This window comes from Anguilla anguilla, chromosome 3 (genome assembly GCF_013347855.1).
Source record: "Anguilla anguilla isolate fAngAng1 chromosome 3, fAngAng1.pri, whole genome shotgun sequence".
Taxonomy (NCBI): domain Eukaryota; kingdom Metazoa; phylum Chordata; class Actinopteri; order Anguilliformes; family Anguillidae; genus Anguilla; species Anguilla anguilla.
This window is the reverse complement of record NC_049203.1, coordinates 70,523,337-70,543,494: the sequence shown is the minus strand read 5'-3', so window position 1 is coordinate 70,543,494 and position 20,158 is coordinate 70,523,337. Positions and strand designations below refer to the sequence as shown.

The following is a 20,158-nucleotide window of genomic DNA, read 5'->3' as shown; positions in this document are numbered from 1 at the left end:
ATTTTCCGTACCACTACAACGAATAGAACCACACTCTCACTAATTGTCCTACAGTTTATTTCTAACGAGGCAGCTTCCCATTCCAGTGCTCCTAAACCTTACACTTGATACAGGGTAAATACTGCCCGAAGTGATCACAACAAAGTTAATTCATGAACTTAATAAATATGGGACTTAAGCCATTCTCCAATAATTATACTGGAGCGTAGGGTTCAAGAAGCTTGCATATGTACTGTACTCCCTCCGCTAAGTATTTTTTGTATCGTGTACAGAGAAAGACATCGGATGAAATCGGATGAATTCGGTCTCTAAATAATCTCCGCCCTGCGAAAGCACCAACGAGCTCGACGAGAGCTTACAGGTAGGCGGACGCCCTTTTCCAAGAAGCCGATTGGTCAATGGGCGGTGCTTCTGTTATGCGTTTCAAACCGATAGCCCGAACATAACCTGCCCCGGACCAGGTTAGCCGTGTAGCGTAAATTACCATGGTGATACACCCCCGATTTAAAGTGAGTCGATTTGTAATACGGAAAACCCAGGGTTAAATCTTAAATTAGCTCGCTAACCCAGTAATCTCGCTTTGTAGTAGTACACCCTTCCACACGTCGTCCTTTCTTACCGTTGCTATGGTGATGACGCACAACGGTTTCTCCCAGATCTATCAGTCACTATTGACAGCAAAACTACGTCCACATCCGACACTGCCACGTATCTTGGTGTAGCCGTGTCTTTTACTGATAATATTACAGCAATCGCTCAGATACGTTTTTTACTCTGGCATTTTCCTTGTAACGCGCTGTTCAGCTGCGGGGGTGTACAGGCCCTTATGCTGTCCGGGCGGACGACTGCTGCTCTCTCCCTGCATGTTCCGTCAAGCCCCTCCAACTTGAATAGGATGTTGCTCAATCTCATCTATTAGCCTATCAGCTAAAACACCGTATAAACATAAAAAGATGCTTCACTGGCTACCGGTGCTGGTCTGTATAACACAGAAATCTGTAGTCCTGGCCATTATCAAACCACACACACTCCTGCAGTCTATTATCAAACCTCACACTCCTGCAGTCTATTATCAAACCTCACACTCCTGCAAAAACTGCTCTCTTCCTCTCCAGGTTAGCTAATGTGTGGTGAGTGTTCTGGCACAAAATGGCTGCCTTGCATCACCCAGGTGGGTGCTACACACTGGAGGTATGCGAGGCGAGTTCCCACTCATCACTGTAAAGCACTCTGAGCCTTCGGAACAGTTCATGCTGTCATTCATTCTGACGGCAGGCATTCATATCTGCTGCTTACAGGGTGAGTCACATCCTTTCATACAAGCCATCCCTGATAGCTAATCAATCCCTCTCTTTATTCACTTACTGTATGTCGCTTTGGATAAAAGCATCTGCCAAATTAATCTAATGTAATGTGTCCTGCTTAAACATTTTTGCGCTTACATGCTTTACTTTGGATAAGAGCATCTGATAAATGCTTAAATGCAACTTAAATGTACTTGGATTGTCAGGGTTTTGGCGGGTTGGACCCAAGCGCAGAGTAAAAAGAGACTCAAAGGTAAATGAAACGAAGACTTTGCTTATTACAAAAAAAAAAACAAAAAAAAAAAAAACAAACTGGAACAAACAAAAGGCCACAAGGGGAAATAACTATTGAACTAAAAAAAAAAAAAAACCAGGAAACACAAAGGAACTCAGAACACTCAAAGGGTAGCAGACACAGGAAACAGAAACAGGGCAGAACGCAGGCAGGTTCAAAGGCAGGCAGGAACACAGAAACAAAAAATGATACATACAAGTCAGGAACAAACACAAGGAACCAGAACCTGAGTCAAGGGGACAAAGAACTTAAATAGACTGAAAACCAACAAGACACAGGAGGGCACAATTAACAATCAAACCAGGACAGGGTGGGAACAACAAGACACAATCAGAAACAATAATAAAATAATTGAAAGCAATAATACAATTAACAGGGGAACGAGCAGGACACAAAACAGAAGTGCCGCCATCTGGCGGCCCAACAAGGAAAAACAGAGACAGAAACAGAACCATGACATGGATGTAAATTCAGACATATGTAAAATATCTTAATGGTAATATGTAATGTGGACAAAATGTAAAATCCTAAGCCTAGATGGTCTAAAAAGTCAACTCATTATAAATATTTTTTAAAAATATTGTGTAACCTATTTTATTCTGAAGCAAGAACACTTGACATAATCATGTGGGTTATTAATATTATATCTGATGGTATAGACCGAAATCTCAAAACAACTGTATTTTTGACTGTTGATGTTGTAAAATCGAATAGTTAATGGATTCAAATAAACTTCAGAAAAAAAAAACTTCTGCAGAGCATTATTTCCTCAAGTTGAGTTAAATGTTCTTCCTGAAGACACCAGTAGGTGGCAGTAGATTCACAGCGGGAAGCTCACAGGCTGCGTGTCTCAGGGGTGAAGAAGCTGTGTTCCTGGTCCCAGGAAACAATCCCAGGATTCCTCACGAGAGCAGGGGGGTTTGGTCTGTATGCTCCAGCTTTCTCTGGAGGGGGTTGTTACACAGGTTATTTACAGGCTACACTGTAATCTCCGCAGTTGTTACAGGTGATACCCCGAATTTACCTGAAAGGGGAGATCTGTCAGAAGGGACATGAGCACAGGCATGAGCGCAGGGATATCTCTGAGGAGCCAAACAAAATACACACACTCACACACACAGGCACATGCATGTGCACACACACACACACACACACACTACAAAATTCCATTTCTGAAATTGTGAATATGCACAGATGAGAAGTCTGCATCGATATGTGGATTACTTGCCTGGTCGCAAACATTTGGCCCCAACGTTAAACTCAGTTACCTGGAAGGAGTGAGGAAGGAACTTCAACACTTTATTAAACAGAAATAAACTGTCAGTTGGAGCTGGACTACAACAATATAAGGGAAATCAAACAACATCATTAGAAGAACTAAAGAAGACATAATGCCGAGAACAGGCCATTCAGCAGACCTCGTCTTGCCATTAATCAGCCGAAACATATAGTGTAGATTAAATATTCTTATTCTAAACTATTTACACTGTTTAGCACAGTACAATGCTCGATGTAAGAAATAAACATACTCTGATCTCTGATTCGTTAATAGGTTAATGTAATGCTAATATAGTTGCTTATCGTATGATTGTTCTTTGAGTAATTCTATGCAGTCGATTATTTTAGTAAGGCTAATTTGCCTTTTAAATAGTGGAATGCTTCGCGAGCGCCGTTCGGTACTAATAGATATCATCACAAAAATGAGAGTGAGAGAGAGAGAGAGAGAGAGAGAGAGAGAGAGAGAGAGAGAGAGAGCGAGAGAGAGAAATGACCCACCCCTCACAGATGTTTATCTGCTGCAGAGAAAAAAACTACTCTGCTCTCTTAGCTGCAGCTTAATTATTAAATGTTGATTCGTAATTTTAAACCTGAGACGACCAAGACAAACAACTTGGCATTGCCCGAAGTTTCAACAGTGTTTCATATTGCCTTCTAATTGTAGGGTTAACATTGTTAACGTTTTTTAAAATTTATAAACACACCCTTTCCTGGTTACCGTATGAGGAGGGGGTTGGGGTAATTAAATTTGACTGGTTGCAAGACCTTCAGCTACTTAAGCGTGTTTGAAACGAGGCTCGAATTATAGCCAGTATTTCTACCGGTTAAGTGCAACCGAGTGAAACATAGCGAACATACATTTCCAGCTCAGTTTCAGTGCTCAAAAAGAAAAGCCCGACTTTTATTCAAGTCGACGACGGTAAGTTAAAATATGAATTGGTTTCCCCAACAAATCGATCCCGTCATTTTATCGTAAGAGGCGATTTCTGAGGAAAACACGCCTTTTAAAAGAAGTGTTGAATTGTACCGAGGCAATTTTATAACACGGCCGTTCTGCATTAAGGGGCATTTTACGGACCCAGATCTTAAACCACAGATTTTTTAAAATTCCACCCAAATATGGCACGCCCCCTCCACAGGTTCCATTTTATACAACAGCACATAATTTACATTACAAGATATTTCCTGTGCTTGTGTGTTCTCCAGCTAAAGCTAGACAGCAGCAGGGTAGCCAGAAATACTCTTATGGCTGGTCCTGCACAGAACTAGGTGGGCCAGACCTTCCTAGGTGGGCATTCACAGCTGGCGGTGGTGCTTCAGCCAAGACAAACAGGTGGGGCCTGGATACTGTGTAGGTGGCCTGGCTCAGCCTGACTCACCCATCCCTGCATGGTCACTAGAAAGAGCCCGCAAGTGTCATAATTTTCAGTTTTATGGAACTATTTTGAAACACCAGATTGGGACGCCTGTACTTGTGGCAGCTTTGGCGGGGTCAGATGTTGTGTTTCTCACCTGCAGGGCTCCAGGATGGAGGTGCTGGACAGCAGGAGGACCGTGGAGGTGCTCAATGGCAGGAGGAGCAGGGAGGTGCTGGACAGCAGGAGGACCATGGAGGTGCTGGATGACAGGAGGAGCAGGGAGGTGCTGGATGACTGGAGGAGCAGGGAGGAGCTAGATGACAGGAGGAGCAGGGAGGTGCTGGATGGCAGGAGGAGCAGGGAGGTGCTGGATGGCAGGAGGAGTGGGGAGAAGGAGTTGGATGGTGGCACGGGCTCAGACGCTCCTCTAGGGTTCCATTACCGCTTCGACGGCGAGGGGCGCCTGGTGCGCTGGGACACGCGGGAGCCCTTCCTCTTCCGCTTCCGGAGGGGCGACGGGTCGCGGAGGCGCGAGGAGGAGCAGGAGGCGCTGGGGTGCTACATCACCCAGCACGTGTACCGCCTCCTGGAGGAGCAGTGCGGCCTGCGCCGAGTCGCCCTGCCCCCGCCCGGCCGCGCGCCCGTCTTCCTGAGCCAGGGGGCGCTGGCGAGCAGCAGGCCGCTGCTGGTGCTGGTGCAGGACCGGGGCACGGTGCGCAGCGGGCAGTGGAGCTGGCAGGGCATCGCGCGGGACGGGGTGGGGGCGGGCAGCCAGATCCCCTACGTGCAGCGGGCGCTGCAGGAGCGCTGGGGCGTGGCCCTGCTCAACCCCAACGAGGGCGGGGCGTCGCCCGAGGAGCACGTGCGCCACGCCTGGGACGGCCTGCTGGCGGGGGCGGCGGCCGGGCAGGTCGCCGTGGTGACGCACGGGTACGGCGGCCTGGCGTTCGTGGACCTGTTGTCGCGGCGACCGCAGGAGCTGCAGCGGCGGGTGTGCGCGGTGGCCTTCATCGACTCCGCCCACAACCTGTGGCACCAGCCGCTGGGCGGAGCCGCGCGCGATTGGCTGAAGGCCCACTCCAGGAAGTGGGTGCTGAGCTCCAAGCCCGCGAACCGCTCCGTGGGCTCGCTGAAGGCCGACTGCCCCCAGCTCTCCGCCGGGACGCTGGACCGCCACAGCGCCCCCGCGTCCTGCATGGATGCCGTGTTCCGCTACGTCACCAAGGCGCTGCGGTCCAAGCCCCCGCCCTTCGGCATCATCACCCGCAGCAAGAGCCGGCCTCCTGGGGGAGGGGCCAGGCCTCAGCACGCTAACGCCAACCAGATCTAGCCAGTGGGAGAGATGTCTCACTCAACCATCCAATGCACTTGAGCCAGTGGAAGCTTAGGGACCAATCAGAATGGGACTGGTGGAGCACCTGTGTATTTAAACATCTCCAATATAGCATCCTGTCCCTCTGAGCTGAGTTTTTGTACAGAATGTATCTCTCTTGCTCACAGGAATTGTAAATGTGTAGCTTTTTTTCTCTCTGTATCAGTTATGCTCAATAAGATTGTTTTTTTTTTTTTTTTTTTTGGAAATTGAACTTGAATTACAATTCATTAAAATACTTAATGGCATCTGAACTTGTGTTTTCTCAGATTTGTGTTGTAGCCGTACGGCTGAAATTAAAACACACAGAGGTTTCATTCCTGCAGAACAGGTTTCAAGTTCTGACTGTCACTCAGGTGTACAGGTGGAAAATCCAGGTTCAGAAAGTATAAGTTCTTGCCAGTATTTTGTTTTATTTCAACAGGGAGCAGCAGTGTGTTCAGTAGTGATGAACAGTTTGTTCAGCAGTGTGTTCAGTAGTGATGAACAGTGTGTTCAGCAGTGTGTTCAGTAGTCAGGAGCATTGAGGAGCAGTGTGGTCAATAGTGAGAAGTGAGGAGCAGTGTGTTCAGCAGTGTATTCAGTAGTGAGGGGCAGTGTGTTCAGCAGTGTGTTCAGTAGTGAGGGGCAGTGTGTTCAATAGTGAGAAGTGAGGAGCAGTGTGTTCAGCAGTGTATTCAGTAGTGAGGGGCAGTGTGTTCAGTAGTGAGGAGCAGTGTGTTCAGCAGTGTGTTCAACAGTGAGGAGAAGTGAGGAGCAGTGTATTCAGTAGTGAGGAGCAGTGAGCAGCAGTGAGGAGCAGTGTGTTCAGTAGTGTGTTCCGCAGTGAAGAGCAGTGAGCAGCAGTGAGCAGCAGTGAGGAGCAGTGAGCAGCAGTGTGTTCAGTAGTGAGGAGCAGTGTGTTCAATAGTGAGTGACATCCAGCACATCTCCAGGAGGCCGCTTCCTGTTTTTATTTTCACTGTCACATTTTCCACTGCTATTCGTGGCCTTTCTGAAAAAAAAACAAAAAAAACCTGAGAACTGAATATCCAGATGCTGTTTGCAGGCAACACATCACTGTAGAGACGCTGCAGTTCCACTGAATACTCTTTTCACACAGAAAGCCTCCCTGAGCCCAGAGACCAGGGCTCATTTTGGATGCTACCCCATAAATACGGTCTGTTTTTCAATCATAAAATTGTACATAGAAAACCTGTCAATCACACACAGCAGGGCTGCCCAACCCTGCTCCTGGAGATCTACCGTCCTGCAGGTTTTCACACCAATCCTATAAAAGTACATCTCGTTCAACAGCTAGACATCTCGTTGAGCAGCTAATTAGCAGAATCAGGTGTGCCAAATTGGGGTTGAAATGAAACATTGCAGGACGCCAGATCTCCAGGGATGTGGTTGGGCAGCCCTGACACACAGCGTAAGAAGCAAAGGAGGAGTAAAGGAGTAAAGCCTGGTGTTCAATTACAGAGGCTCAGCACAGACTGGGAGAGGGAAGTGACAGGTTGTGCAACATTAATACACTCATAAACAGGGCCACCATTTTCTGCACAGAGGTTTTCTCAACTGTGTTTACATAGTCCCTCCGCATGAGGTCAGTGGAGCCTCGTTGCTCACATGCTAGCCAATCACATTACACATCCCCGTACAGCTGCCATCCCTTTCAGCTCAGTTCATTAATAACAGACTTTAGCCCGTCAGCTCTCACTGTAGCGCATTAACTACTCTCTGTGACTCATGACTGCTGACTCTAATCCACCGCTAACTGTAGCTTGAAAAGACTCGAACACCACAAATCTGGAAAGAAAGAAATGAAACTAGAATGAAACTGCGGACAGGATACAAACAGTGAGAAAGGTTACTAGAATGAAACTGTGGACAGGATACAAACGGTGAGAAAGGTTACTAGAATGAAACTGTGGACAGGATACAAACGGTGAGAAAGGTTACTAGAATGAAACTGTGGACAGGATACAAACGGTGAGAAAGGTTACTAGAATGAAACTGTGGACAGGATACAAACGGTGAGAAAGGTTACTAGAATGAAACTGTGGACAGGATACAAACGGTGAGAAAGGTTTTGCGCTGTGACCCAGAGAGCGAAGCGTAGCCTGCCTGTGGAATTCAGCAGCCAGGCATCACACCAACACGCCACCATGAATGCGTCCTTCTGTGCGTGAGTGAGTGTGTGCGTGTGTGTGTGTGTGTTCCTGTGCATGAGTGAGTGAGTGTGTGTGCGTGTGTGTGCTTCTGTGCATGAGTGAGTGAGTGAGTGTGTGTGTGCGTATGTGTGTGTGTGTGTGCTCCTGTGCATGAGTGTGTGTGTGTGCGTGTGTGTGTGTGCTCCTGTGCATGAGTGCGTGTGCGTGTGTGCGTGTGTGTGTGTGTGCTGCGCACGTGTGCGTGTGCTGTGTGTGCATGCTTCTGTGCACATGTATGTGCATGTGGGTTTGTGTGTGCTGTGTGTGTGCATGCTTCTGTGTATGAGTGCTGTGCATGTGTGTGTGTGTTTGTGTGTGTGCTGTGTGTGTTTGTGCACTCCCTATTGCCCATTGCATGGGAATGGGTCAGAGTGTTTGAGGCCCAGGGGCTGACCCCTGTCCTCAGTACACACCTCTGTGTGTGATAAATACTGAGCTCACACTGCGCTGCCAGCTCCCAGCGTTGCTAAGAGACGCCACACATTGCATCAGAGGAGTCCAACAGCACACACACAGTCACTGTTATTATGTACTTCCAATAAACACATTTTTCTTTTTTATCTCCCAAAAGTAAAAGCTGTTTTCTCTCTTTCCCTTCTCTTCCCCCTTTCCTCTCTCCCCTTCCCTCTCCTCAGCCCCATCTGCTGTCATCACCTCCCCCCCCCCCCCCCCCCTCCCCCTCCCCCTCCCAAAGTTTGGCTTGAGTGGCATCTCGCCGATTTCCCCACAAACACCCTAATCTGAGCGACTGGGGGACTGGGGGGTACAGGGAGGCATTCTTATCCTGACTTCTGTTCACATTCAGGTTTAAACAGCTGAGGATAGATCTACAATACATCTCGACAAATGTTTTAATTTAGAAAATACAATAAAAAGTCCTTTTATTGTGCCTGTCATTGGGGTGGGGGTGTGGGGGTGTGAGTGAGGAGCGGCAGTGGCGCTGGTGTTGGCCCAGGCTGGCTGGTATCAGAAAGAGAGAAGTCACACAGAAAGCAAACTTTGCTTGTTGATTGGCCAGAGCACACTAACAGTGTGTGTGTCCTTATGATCTTCTGGAAATATCCAGAATATTTCTCTTCCCCCCCCTCAGTCCGAGGGCCTCCCCCCTTCTTCCAGAGCCAGGATTCCATGGCCCTCCAGTCCTTCCTGTTTACAGCACCCGGTTCTGTTGCCATGGCTACCTGACTCCAGATGTTGGGACATCCAACATCTGCACAGCAGTGATTGCTGCGAATTCAGCGTCCCCGCGGCAACCAACGATAAATCGAAATAGTGCTTTTGCTGGAGTCCAGCAGCCATTCCACCGATTGGCTGAAGCTCAGCAGGAGTGGGCTCTGGTCAGTACTTGGACTGAAGCCTTCCAGGGGAAAATAAAGTTGGAGCTGGAAGTGGAGTTGGTGCACCAGCAAGGGGTGATCTTCCCTCTGGTCAAATGAACCCCAGGGCAGTGGTGGGGTCACTGTGCAGTAGGACATGCCATCTTCTGGATGAGAGGTTAAACCGAGGTCCTGACTCACTGTGGCCATTAAAGATCCCACAACACTCATTGCAAAGAGTAAGAGGTTCCCTGGCGTCTTGGCGAAATTCCCAACCTGGCTCTCTCAACCTGCCACCTAATCATCTCCCAGTTTAATTGGTGAAAAACTGTTCTCTCCATCTTCGCCTCAGCTGATGTGTGGTGAGTGTTCTGGTGCAATAGAGTTTCCCCCTCTTCACTGTGAAAAGCTTTTAATTTGAGAAAAGAACAACATAAATGCTAGCCATTATTATTCTTAAGAGCTGATTACATTCTCTGAGCTCAGTTTGTAAATAAACTTTTCAGGAAAAAAAAAATTCTATTTCTGCCTTGAAAAGGAACAAACACCAGCTACGCTACTCTCCTACCAGCTATGAACTCCTGCAGCTGAAAGAACGCAGTAAATAACAGGAATAAAACTGACACTTTCAAAAAAACGTCTCAGTCCCTAAATCTGCATCTAATACCCCTGGCCCCGAAGCAATACTGTGCACGCGCGGAAATATTCAAAAAATTGGCTACAGGCGCACTTAAGAATCCAGGAAAGCTCCCAAAAAGCGCGAGCCATATCAATGTTGAATTTTAACACGGTTCCCAGATATTTTCGTGTTATTGCAATAATCGGACCTGCGCGTTACTAACGACAGTAAGGAAGCCGCTACAAGAAAAACGCATTCTGTGGCTAGCTGAGCTTAGGGGAAGGATAACTTATATTAATTCGTTTTGCTTTTATGTAATGCTACTGGAATTGCTTTGAGGAAATAGTTTAAAACACAGTCTATTGCGCAAACAATTAAAGAGAAATTTCGATCATTTTGTTTAATTTATCTGGCGGTACGGATAGCCAACTCTGTCCGTGACTGTCCGTGACCCAGAGCTAACGATGCTAGGTTGCGTCCAACTGGCGCTTCTCGCGCTGCTGTGCGGCGAGGTCACCACGGGACCGAAGGTGGTCAAGAAGCCGCCGCGCGCCCGTCCGTGCCTGGACTTACCGGAAGAGATCCTTGAGCAAATGTTCGGTCGGCTCTCGGTCGGCGTCCTCAGCGCCTTCCACCACACACTTCAGCTCGAGCCCGCGGAGAGCGGAAACCTCACCTGCCCGTCAGCGGGTCGCGCGAGCCCAAGCAGCAAGTCCAGGGCGCCCGTCAACGTGCTCAGCATCTCCCCCTGGGCGTACAGGTAAGCGCAGCGATCTGCAGACGCACCGTGTCTGGCGATAAGATGACGGCTCTTCATGAAAAAAGTGTGTTCTTCACATATTACAGCGCACTGTACTTCTAAAAGGAGGACTTTTTTGGTTTTCAATATATAAGTTGCAGAGAGGGGGCGTAAAAACATCCACCCCCACCCCATCTGCAAGTTATATATTGAAAACCTAAAATGCAAAAATGTCCACCTTGAAGGCAGTAATTCCTGCATGGACCACTGCATTCATTGTTTCATTTCAAATCCAATGTGCTGGAGTACAGAGCCAATACAAAAGACCACTGCTCTAGTGAGATCCAGGTACTTGATGTGTTCCATCTTAATAAGCACATTCGCGCCAGCTGAGCAAGGACCTCAGATGCGTTGTATCAGGTGAGCTTGAGGTGGAACACACCAAATACCCGGATGGGCTCGGCTGGGGGGTCCCCGAGGGGGGGGGGGAGGGGGGGGGTTGAGGAGTCGCCGATGTAACCGCTCCTTGCTGTCTGCAGAATAACCCACGACCCCGCGCGGTACCCCCGCTTCATCCCGGAGGCGTACTGCCTGTGCCAGGGCTGCCTGCTCGGCCCGCGCGGCGAGGAGAGCGTGCGCCACCGCAGCGCCCCCGTCTACATGCCCACCGCCATCCTGCGCCGCGCCGGCACCTGCGCCGGCGGCCGCCACACCTACGTGGAGCGCTACGTCTCCATCGCCGTGGGCTGCACCTGCGTGCCGCTCCTGGATGAGCGCCCCGTGGCCAGAAACCAGAGCCGGGAGGGGGAGGAGCGGAGAACCGGCGCGCGGAGCAAACCGCACAACCGCTCGGCCCGCTAGGCGACACGCGCTCCTCACAGCTCGCTCCTGAACGGACCTGTTCATTTGAATTGATCGAGAACGGGGCGGAGTTCAATGGCATCGAGACAGAGAAATAGGTACGACTCCAAAATTCTCACCACCGGATAAGTCGAGAGTCCAAGACATGACCTGCATTTCAAATTAGTTTCTCAACCATAAAGCAAATACTGCCATCTGCTGAAAACCTGTGGTCATAACATCACAACTTCTCAGGTTAGGACTCTGCGCTGAGTGCGGGGGAGGGAGGGATATTATATTGTGCCACAAAATTAACTCGGAAACAAATTCGGATTGCGTGAGAAGGACTTTCAATATTTATTAATCAATACCTATTTTTCCTCTTGTGTTTATAATAGATATGTATGTATTCTGTAGGCTTTTTCATAGGTATCACTATTTTGTGGGAATTGTGATACAGCCATACCCCTCAATTATGAAATTTGTATGACTCTCATAACTTTGTAAACTTTGATATTTGTATTTTTCAAAAATAAAAAAAGTTATGAAATATGCTATATTTCCCAGTCTCGTTTTGCCTTTGTAGTGGTGTGGGGACATTCGGTGGTGTGGCTGACTGCATTCCTTTTTTGTATTTTGAAAATTTTCATTGCATATGGCAACAAAATATGATACTAGGTCAAGCTATCAGATGCCTCTGTCTGTCTGCCTACCTGTCTGTCTATCTATCCGTGTGCAATGGGGGACAAACACAATCATTGTACCCTGTGTTGTAATTTTAAACCTTATTTTTTATCTGCTTTGGAAAGCACTTTGTACTCTATGCTTGCAAAATGCTATATAAATAAAAGGTATTATTATATTATAGCAAAAAATGATGGATCTGAATCCAACAGATCTGTAAGACACTGAGGTCTCTGGCTTTAGCTTCTGAGCCCAAGCTGCATGAATACCTATCAGTGTAAAGAGGTGAATGGGGTAATGTGATCTAATTAAAATGAAAAGTTATAGTGACCAGCAGGTGGTGCTGTGGAGACTGCACCCAGTGAAGACGAAAGTAATCCCCAATGAGAGGGTCGCACTCACCCACAGATCCCCACACTTCAGCCCAGAGACTGTACATTTAAAATTTTATTTATGGAATAGTGTAGAAAGCCTTCCGCAGTTTGTACAGTTACACAGAAAAGGAAAAAAATCACAGATGGAGAAACCCTGCTGTCTCTACTGCCCTCTGCTGCCCACCACAGGAGGTGCACCATTACCACCCCAATTAAAGGGACAGTTCATTTTCTGGAGTTTTAAAAGAAACATCACTTCATGTTTTTGATTGGCCCCAGATAGTTTGGTGCGCCATATTAGGATAATTTAGACTTTCTGTTGACCACAGCTTTACACTGGCTACTAAAGGGGCATCAACAGACATTTGGTGTAAAGCAAAAAAACACATTTCTAATACCTCCAAAGCAGGTTGTACAGCATCCTTGTGTTTTCACAGGCTATACGAATGAACACATTCATCTTCTAGCATTTATTCATAATTTTAAAATGTTATTTTGTACCTGTATTTGTTCCCTTCTCAGTCCATCATTGGCGCAAGCTCGTTCCAGTGTTCATGCAGGTCTAATGTTAGCCAAGCTACTGGCAAACTGAAACTGTAGCTGTGGTTATAAAACAGACGAGCATTTCAGCTACGCTGACAAACTATTTAAAGATGAAGCAGCTTATCCTCAACGGCACAAATACAGCCTGGACCAATCAGAACACGAAACAATATTAAAAGAAAACTCTAGAAACTGAACTACCCAATTAATACCCCCTCAATATTTGCACTGCACCACACCCCCTGCTTGCCCCCCCCCCCCCCCTTCGGTCATCCCAGTGGTGCAGTTCAGACCCCCCCCATGGAGAAAGGCCTGCTCATTCTTACACTCCGACTCGCTGCCCAAGAAGTAAGACACGCCCCCTCGGGTTTTGGGTGAGGAGTGTAGCTTAGCGACAGAATAGTAATTTCCATGGTGACAGTAATAAATGTCAGCAAAAGTATTTTAACAATAAATCAACAAATCACATTCAGAGAAAGTGGTGCATGTTTCAGGGTCAAACTGAACAGCTGCAGCACTCCCATATGAACCCCCTGCACACACACACACACACACACACACACACACACCTTAGGTCAGAGGGAAAGTGTGTAGGGAGGATCTGCATCAGTGGCGGGGGGAGGGTGGGCAGTGTGACCATTGCCATCTGCACTGACCCCTCAGCTCCTAAAATACCTCCCAAGCCAGCCAGGGGGCAGGGAGTGGGGCGAGGATGAGGGTGAAGGGGGGCGGGGGGTGAGGTGTTTCACTTCTCTCGAGTCTCTGAATTTTCGTGCAAAATAAATTAATAATAATAATTATATTTTGAGGTAGTGTTATCTTTTGATTGACACAAATCGCATGACGGTTATGTGTAAACTATAAGGAAATTTGATTTGGTTTTCCCCCACTCCCCAGGGTAGATAAATTTGCCCTGCAGCCCAGAGCAGGTATAACCCTAACCCTAACCCCACCATGGATCAGGCCTCAGCAGCTTCTCTCTGGTGCATTCTGCTGTGTGCTGATGAGCGACAGACAGAGTCACTGAAAGAAAAGCACAGCATGACCAGCACTGGAGCACTGGAGCACTGGAGCACTGGAGCATGACCAGCACTGGAGCACTGGAGCACTGGAGCATGACCAGCACTGGAGCACTGGAGCACTGGAGCATGACCAGCACTGCAGCACTGGAGCACTGGAGCATGACCAGCACTGCAGCACTGGAGCATGACCAGCAGCATGACCAGCACTGCAGCACTGGAACACTGGAGCATGACCAGCAGTGGAGCACTGGAGCATGACCAGCACTGCAGCACTGCAGCACTGGAGCATGACCAGCACTGCAGCACTGGAGCACTGGAGCATGACCAGCACTGCAACACTGCAGCACTGCAGCACTGGAGCATGACCAGCACTGCAGCACTGGAGCATGGCCAGCACTGCAGCACTGGAGCATGGCCAGCACTGCAGCACTGGAGCATGGTGAGAGACACTCAGGGCAGCAGAGAGAGAGAGAGAGAGAGGGAGGGGCAGAGAGACACTCAGGGCAGCAGAGAGAGAGAGAGAGAGAGGGAGGGGCAGAGAGACACTCAGGGCAGCAGAGAGAGAGAGAGATAGAGAGAGAGAAAGGGAAACAGCAAAGGAGGTATGACTGTAATGACTTTTTAGCCCCCCTAAATATCACAAATGCCTTTTCCCTTCACACAGGAAATCTGCAAAGACGACACTGCAGCTAAACGTTCAGAGTTAAATCCACTGCACCCCACAAACCCTCACTCCCACCCTCCCAACCCAGTAAAGCAACATGGTAAAAAAAAGTACAGACCCTCTAAATAATGTATACTGAAAATGCATAGTAAACCAAAAAAAATTTACATTGAAATTTTAAATAATGTTACAGATCTACAGCTATCAATCCCCTGCAATATCTCGTCTGGCCACTAGATGAGGGCATGGCATGACTGAAAAAACAAACAAATGCATCATCAATTTCATTTAAAGTATGTCTTCATGGTAACAATAGGCTGCAGACCACATTCTGTTTTTGTTTAAATCACGTGACCACAATATACTAAATTTACAATCCTGCTAAATTACACACTCCACTTGAGAAAGGACCAGTCCAAGTAGCAGAACAAAAATCTTTTTTTTGTAGTCATTATCATGCACTAAAACAGGTACAGCTAGTCTCTGCCACTAATTCAATACATTACACGCAAAAACAAGAAACAAAAAAATATATTTTCCACTTTACCTTTTGTATGTGTAATTTTTTTCAATTTTGTAATATTTTTTGGAAAACAAAACCCAAAACAACAGCATAAAATTAAAAAAGCTCAAGAGAAGAATTACATCATCATCATCATACTTAATAATATTATCATTATTATTTCCCATTAAGAACCTTGTGTGGTCAAACACAGCACAGCTGTCATCGGAAAGCACGGGGGGGTGGGGGATGGGGGGGTATTGACGCTGAACTTTGACCCCCCTGTGCTGCGGGGGGGACACTAGTGTGTAGGTTTGGGGGCAGAGCTGGACAGTGTGGGGGGACAGATCCACAGACAGACAAACAGACAAACGGGGAGACTGCAGGTACCGGGCCGGACCAGAACCGGACTAGAGCTGGACCAGAACCGGACTAGAGCTGGACCAGAGCCAAACCGCAGCTGGACCAGCTGCCCAAATTTCTCAAATACGCCAGTATGGGCACAGGCCCCCTTGGATTGACTAAACCATCCCAACGAACACGCTGGCTGAGAAAGAGAGGAACCAGCACATCTACAGTCAGCTAGACGCCATGCTCATTGTCATGGTAATGGGGAAAGCTGCAGGGGTCTGTGGTGTCAGCCCGACCCACACTGTCCTGTTTAGGTCTCGGGGAACGGGGTGTGTACAGGGATGGGGAACGGTATTGGGGATGAGGTAATTGGATGAGGGGTGGGGTTATGGGGAGAGGGTAGGGGTTCTGGGGTGAGGGGTGTAGTAATGTGATGAGGGCGGGGTTACAGACTAAGGGGTGGGGTTACAGGGTAAGGGGTGGGGTTACGGGCTGAGGGGCAGGGTTACAGGGTAAGGGGTGGGGTTATGGGCTGAGGGGCGGGGTTACGGGTAAGGGGCAGGGTTACAGGGTAAGGGGTGGGGTCATGGGGTAAGGGGCGGGGTTACGGGCTGAGGGGCAGGGTTACGGGCTGAGGGGCAGGGTTACAGGGTAAGGGGCAGGGTTACAGGGTAAGGGGCGGGGTTACAGGGTAAGGGGTGGGGTCACGAGGTAAGGGGCGGGGTTACAGGGTAAGGGGCGGGGTTACGGGCTGAGGGGCAGGGTCTCAGTTGTGCATCTGCTCAAAGAACTTGTAGGTGGGGTTCTCATAGCCGTTCTGCTGCATCTTAGACAGGTGGCGCTCCTCTGGGGTGACCGCGGCATCCACCTGAGAACCAAACACCCCAATATTACACACGCCTGTTACCCCAACATTAAACCCAGCAGGTACCCCAATATTACACACGCCTGTTACCCCAACATTAAACCCAGCAGGTACCCCAATATTACACACGCCTGTTACCCCAACACCAAACCCAGCAGGTACCCCAATATTACACACGCCTGTTACCCCAACACCAAACCCAGCAGGTACCCCAATATTACACTCAGCTGTTACCCCAACATTAAACCCAGTGGGTACCCCAATATTACACACGCCTGTTACCCCAACGCCACCACATTTACAAAGCACACAGTGGTTACCCCGTCATCTCTCTCGCCCTCCTCCCTCCCTCTCTCCCCAGTCCCCTCTCCCCCTCTCTCCTCCCTCCCCATCCCCCTCTCTTCCCTCACCTCTATCACTCCATGGTGAATGGAAGTGTACTGCTTCTTCCTCAACATCACCAGGGTGATGACGATTACAGTTGCTATGACGACCCCGCCCACCATCAGCCCAATGATGGCGCCCTTATTGGAGCCCACGTCCTCGGCAAAGAATACCTGGAACAAACACACACCTGTCAATCATCTGAGACTGTAGAGTGTACTGTACGCATGTAGTACATGTATTTAGTGGATATTTTATGCATGTGCGATATACAGTATATATGTACAGTGAGTGAACACTATGTATGATGTATATATATATATACAGCACATTTACCACATATGCATACAGGTGTGTATACTGTGTGTGTGGTATATATAGAGCAGTGTGTACACTGTATGTGTGGTATATGTAGAGCAGTGTGTATATTGTATGCATATATGGTTTATACCAGTTTTTGATGATGAACCTCATATCCAGCACTGTGTCTCTCCTCAGTCTCCATTCTGAGCTCAGGAATCTCTCCAAACTTCAGTCCAGAGCCTGAGAGAGATGAAGAGAGAGAGAGAGAGAGAGAGAGAGAGGGGGGGGGGTGAGATTGAGACACAGACAGATGCACACACACTCTCACGCTCTCTCACTCACACTCTCACACACACCTGGCCTTGTGGGAAGTCCCCTGTCTGGGGCAGGACGCACATCTACAGGTTCAACTGGAGAGAGAGAGAGTAGGGGAAGGAGTGGGAAACAGTTTACATTTACATTTTAGGTATTTAGCAGATATTCTTATTCACAGAAACTTAAACACCTTTATGTGATAGTTACACAGGTCTATATGCACAGAAGAAATTCATATTAAGACCCTGTGTGTATATAGTGTATTGTGTGTGTATATTGTATTGTGTATCGTGTGTATAGTGCACAGTGTATTGTGTATAGTGTGTATAGTGTATATGGTGCACAGTGTATAGCGTATAGTGTGTATAGTGCATAGTGTAGTGTGTATAGTCTATAGTGTGTATGGTGCACACTGTATAGTGTATTGTGTATAGTGTGTATAGTGCATAGTTTATTGTGTATAGTGAGTATAGTGTATAGTGCACAGTGAGTCTAGTGTATAGTGTATAGTGTGTATAGTGCACAGTGTATAGTGTATTGTGTGTATAGTGCACAGTGTATTGTGTATAGTGAGTATAGTGTATACAGTGCACAGTGGGTCTAGTGTAGTGTATAGTGTGTATAGTGCAGTGTATAGTGTATTGTGTGTATAGTGCACAGTGTACAGTGCATAGTGTATTGTGTATAGTGAGTATAGTGCACAGTGCATAGTGTATAGTGTGTATAGTGCAGTGTATAGTGTGTACAGTGCACAGTGCATAGTGTAGTGTATACTGAACAGTGTATTGTGTATAGTGAGTATAGTGTATCCAGTGCACAGTGAGTCTAGTGTATAGTGAACAGTGTATAGTGCATAGTGTATAGTGTGTAGTGCACAGTGTATAGTGTATAGTGCACAGTGTATAGTGTGTAGTGCACAGTGTATAGTGTATAGTGTGTATAGTGCACAGTGTATAGTGTGTACAGTGTATAGTGTACAGTGAGTCTAGTGTATAGTGTGTATAGTGCACACTGCATAGTGTATAGTGTGCACAGTGCATAGTGTATTGTGTATAGTGAGTATAGTGCATAGTGCATAGTGTACAGTGAGCACACACCATGGTTCTGGGTGTTGGCCTGGCCAAAGCTCTCGGGGTGGATGAAGCCCCGCCCCTCCTCAGGCAGCAGGAGGTCCACCGCGGCGGTGCTGTCCGGCAGGTCGGGCATCAGAGCGTCATTACCGTAACTGACCCGTACGTCACTCTGCAGAGAGGACACCTGCTGGGACACGCCGGTCTGCTCCCTCCTCATCAGCTCCTCTGCAAGGGGGGGGGGGGGGGAGGGAGAGAGGGAGGGAGAGGGGGAGAGAGAGGGAGAGGGGCAGAGTGAGGAGAGAGAGAGGGAGAGAGGGAGAGGGGCAGAGTGAGGAGAGAGGGAGAGGGAGAGGGAGAGAGAGGGGTGCGAGATACAGAGAGAGAGGGGGGGAGAGGGAGAGAGGGGGGGACACCAGTATGAGAAGAAAATGTGCAGTAATGCAGGTAGTTTGAGCCAATCAGTGCAGGTGGGTGGGGTCTGGAAGTACAGATGTTGAAGGGGTGGAGTTGGTGAGATTTGGGGTAGGGGGACCCCATTATGAGGGAGCGAGGGGGCAGAGACGAACAATAAGAGGACTGGGGGGTGGGGGGGGGGGGTGGACTCACCAACTTGGTCGTGGATCTGATCAGAGACCCCCGGCACCTTGTACAGCAGCCCCAGCGACTGGTTCATCCTCTCCTCTATCACTCTGAGGTGGGTCAGAACCTGGGGTCATAGGTCAGAGGTCACAGATCCACACAAACCCACACCACAGGAGGTATAATCACATGGCCTCTGTTACGTTGTCACAGCAGTAAGAAAATACAGACGCTCACACACCGCCAAGCTCACGCTAAATCCCAAAAGCATGATGGACCACATGAATGAGTGGAGAAACAGATCTACCGCCACTCCCCTCAGAGAGGCCAGTGGTGCATCTACACCCGCGGTCTGTATCTACTGTGTGTGTGCGGTCTGTGTGTACGATCTCTATGTGGTCTGTATCTGCTGTGTATGTGCGGTCAGTGTGTACGATCTTTATGTGGTCTGTATGAGTGGTCTGTATCTGCGGTCTGTATCTGCTGTGTGTGTGCGGTCTGTGTGTACAATCTCTATGTGGTCTGTGTGAGTGGTCTGTATCTGCTGTGTATGTGCGGTCTGTGTGTACGATCTCTATGTATTCTGTATAAGTGGTCAGTATGTGCAGTCTGTATCTGCTGTCAGTATGTGAGGTCTGTATCTGCTGTCTATGTAAGGTCTGTATCTGCTGTCTGTGTGTGAGGTCTGTATCTGCTGTCTGTGTGTGAGGTCTGTATCTGCTGTCTATGTAAGGTCTGTATCTTCTGTCTGTATCTGCTGTCAGTATGTACGTTCTGTATGTGCTGTCTGTTATGTTTAGGAAGTAAGTCAGCCTGTATGTGGTTGAACAGATCAGGCGGTGGAGGCAGGATTTGGGGGGTACCTGGGGGCGGATCTGAGCGGCCTTTTTGGGGTCCACCATGCGCACGTGCTCAAAGTGTTTGAGGGTGTGCTGTCTGTCCTTCTGCTCCGCACGAACGTACTTCTTCAGCAGCATGAAGACATGGCGGGGCTGGAACGCAACGGGGAGAGAGAGAGAGAGAGAGAGATAAAGCGACAGTAAAAGAGAGAGAGGTGAGGATGGTGTGTGCGATCCTGGGGGGGTCTGCCTGTAGGGAGGTGAGGTAGCTCAGTGTGGGGGGGGGGGTATTTTACCCTGGGGGGGTCTGCCTGTAGAGAGGTGAGGTAGCTCAGTGTGGGGGG

At 48.4% G+C, this 20,158-nt stretch overlaps 3 protein-coding genes across 3 annotated transcripts in view; 2 read left to right on the top strand and 1 right to left on the bottom strand.

Annotated features, from left to right (window-relative positions):
- Window positions 1-3,409: 3,409 nt before the first annotated feature.
- Window positions 3,410-5,565, top strand: si:ch73-41e3.7 (uncharacterized protein LOC572312 homolog). The gene is made up of 2 exons (XM_035409467.1): window positions 3,410-3,796; window positions 4,396-5,565. Exon 2 carries the CDS (start codon window positions 4,405-4,407, stop codon window positions 5,563-5,565), a length of 1,161 nt encoding a protein of 386 aa, XP_035265358.1. The 5' UTR covers window positions 3,410-3,796; window positions 4,396-4,404.
- A 4,266-nt stretch (window positions 5,566-9,831) lies between these two features.
- Window positions 9,832-11,875, top strand: LOC118223592 (interleukin-17D-like). The gene is made up of 2 exons (XM_035410317.1): window positions 9,832-10,497; window positions 11,016-11,875. Exons 1-2 carry the CDS (start codon window positions 10,202-10,204, stop codon window positions 11,335-11,337), a joined length of 618 nt encoding a protein of 205 aa, XP_035266208.1. The 5' UTR covers window positions 9,832-10,201; the 3' UTR covers window positions 11,338-11,875.
- A 4,258-nt stretch (window positions 11,876-16,133) lies between these two features.
- The window catches only part of LOC118223225 (amyloid-beta A4 protein-like), a 10,266-nt gene continuing 6,241 nt past the window's right edge, over window positions 16,134-20,158 (bottom strand). Inside the window, exons 3-10 of the mRNA XM_035409466.1 lie at window positions 20,111-20,144; window positions 19,839-19,967; window positions 19,003-19,102; window positions 18,421-18,621; window positions 17,365-17,418; window positions 17,157-17,248; window positions 16,732-16,878; window positions 16,134-16,324 (exon numbers count right to left, since the gene is read on the bottom strand). Of these exons, the coding sequence (XP_035265357.1) occupies window positions 16,223-16,324; window positions 16,732-16,878; window positions 17,157-17,248; window positions 17,365-17,418; window positions 18,421-18,621; window positions 19,003-19,102; window positions 19,839-19,967; window positions 20,111-20,144 (859 nt within the window). The 3' untranslated portion in view covers window positions 16,134-16,222. The remainder of the gene's footprint in view (window positions 16,325-16,731; window positions 16,879-17,156; window positions 17,249-17,364; window positions 17,419-18,420; window positions 18,622-19,002; window positions 19,103-19,838; window positions 19,968-20,110; window positions 20,145-20,158) is intronic.

Bases quoted from the DNA above. Each gene is read 5' to 3' on its own strand.
- si:ch73-41e3.7 (XM_035409467.1), top strand. From the start codon at position 4,405: ATGGAGGTGCTGGACAGCAGGAGGACCGTGGAGGTGCTCAATGGCAGG.
- LOC118223592 (XM_035410317.1), top strand. From the start codon at position 10,202: ATGCTAGGTTGCGTCCAACTGGCGCTTCTCGCGCTGCTGTGCGGCGAG. The intron at 10,498-11,015 runs GTAAGCGCAGCG...TGCTGTCTGCAG, and splicing joins ATCTCCCCCTGGGCGTACAG to AATAACCCACGACCCCGCGC.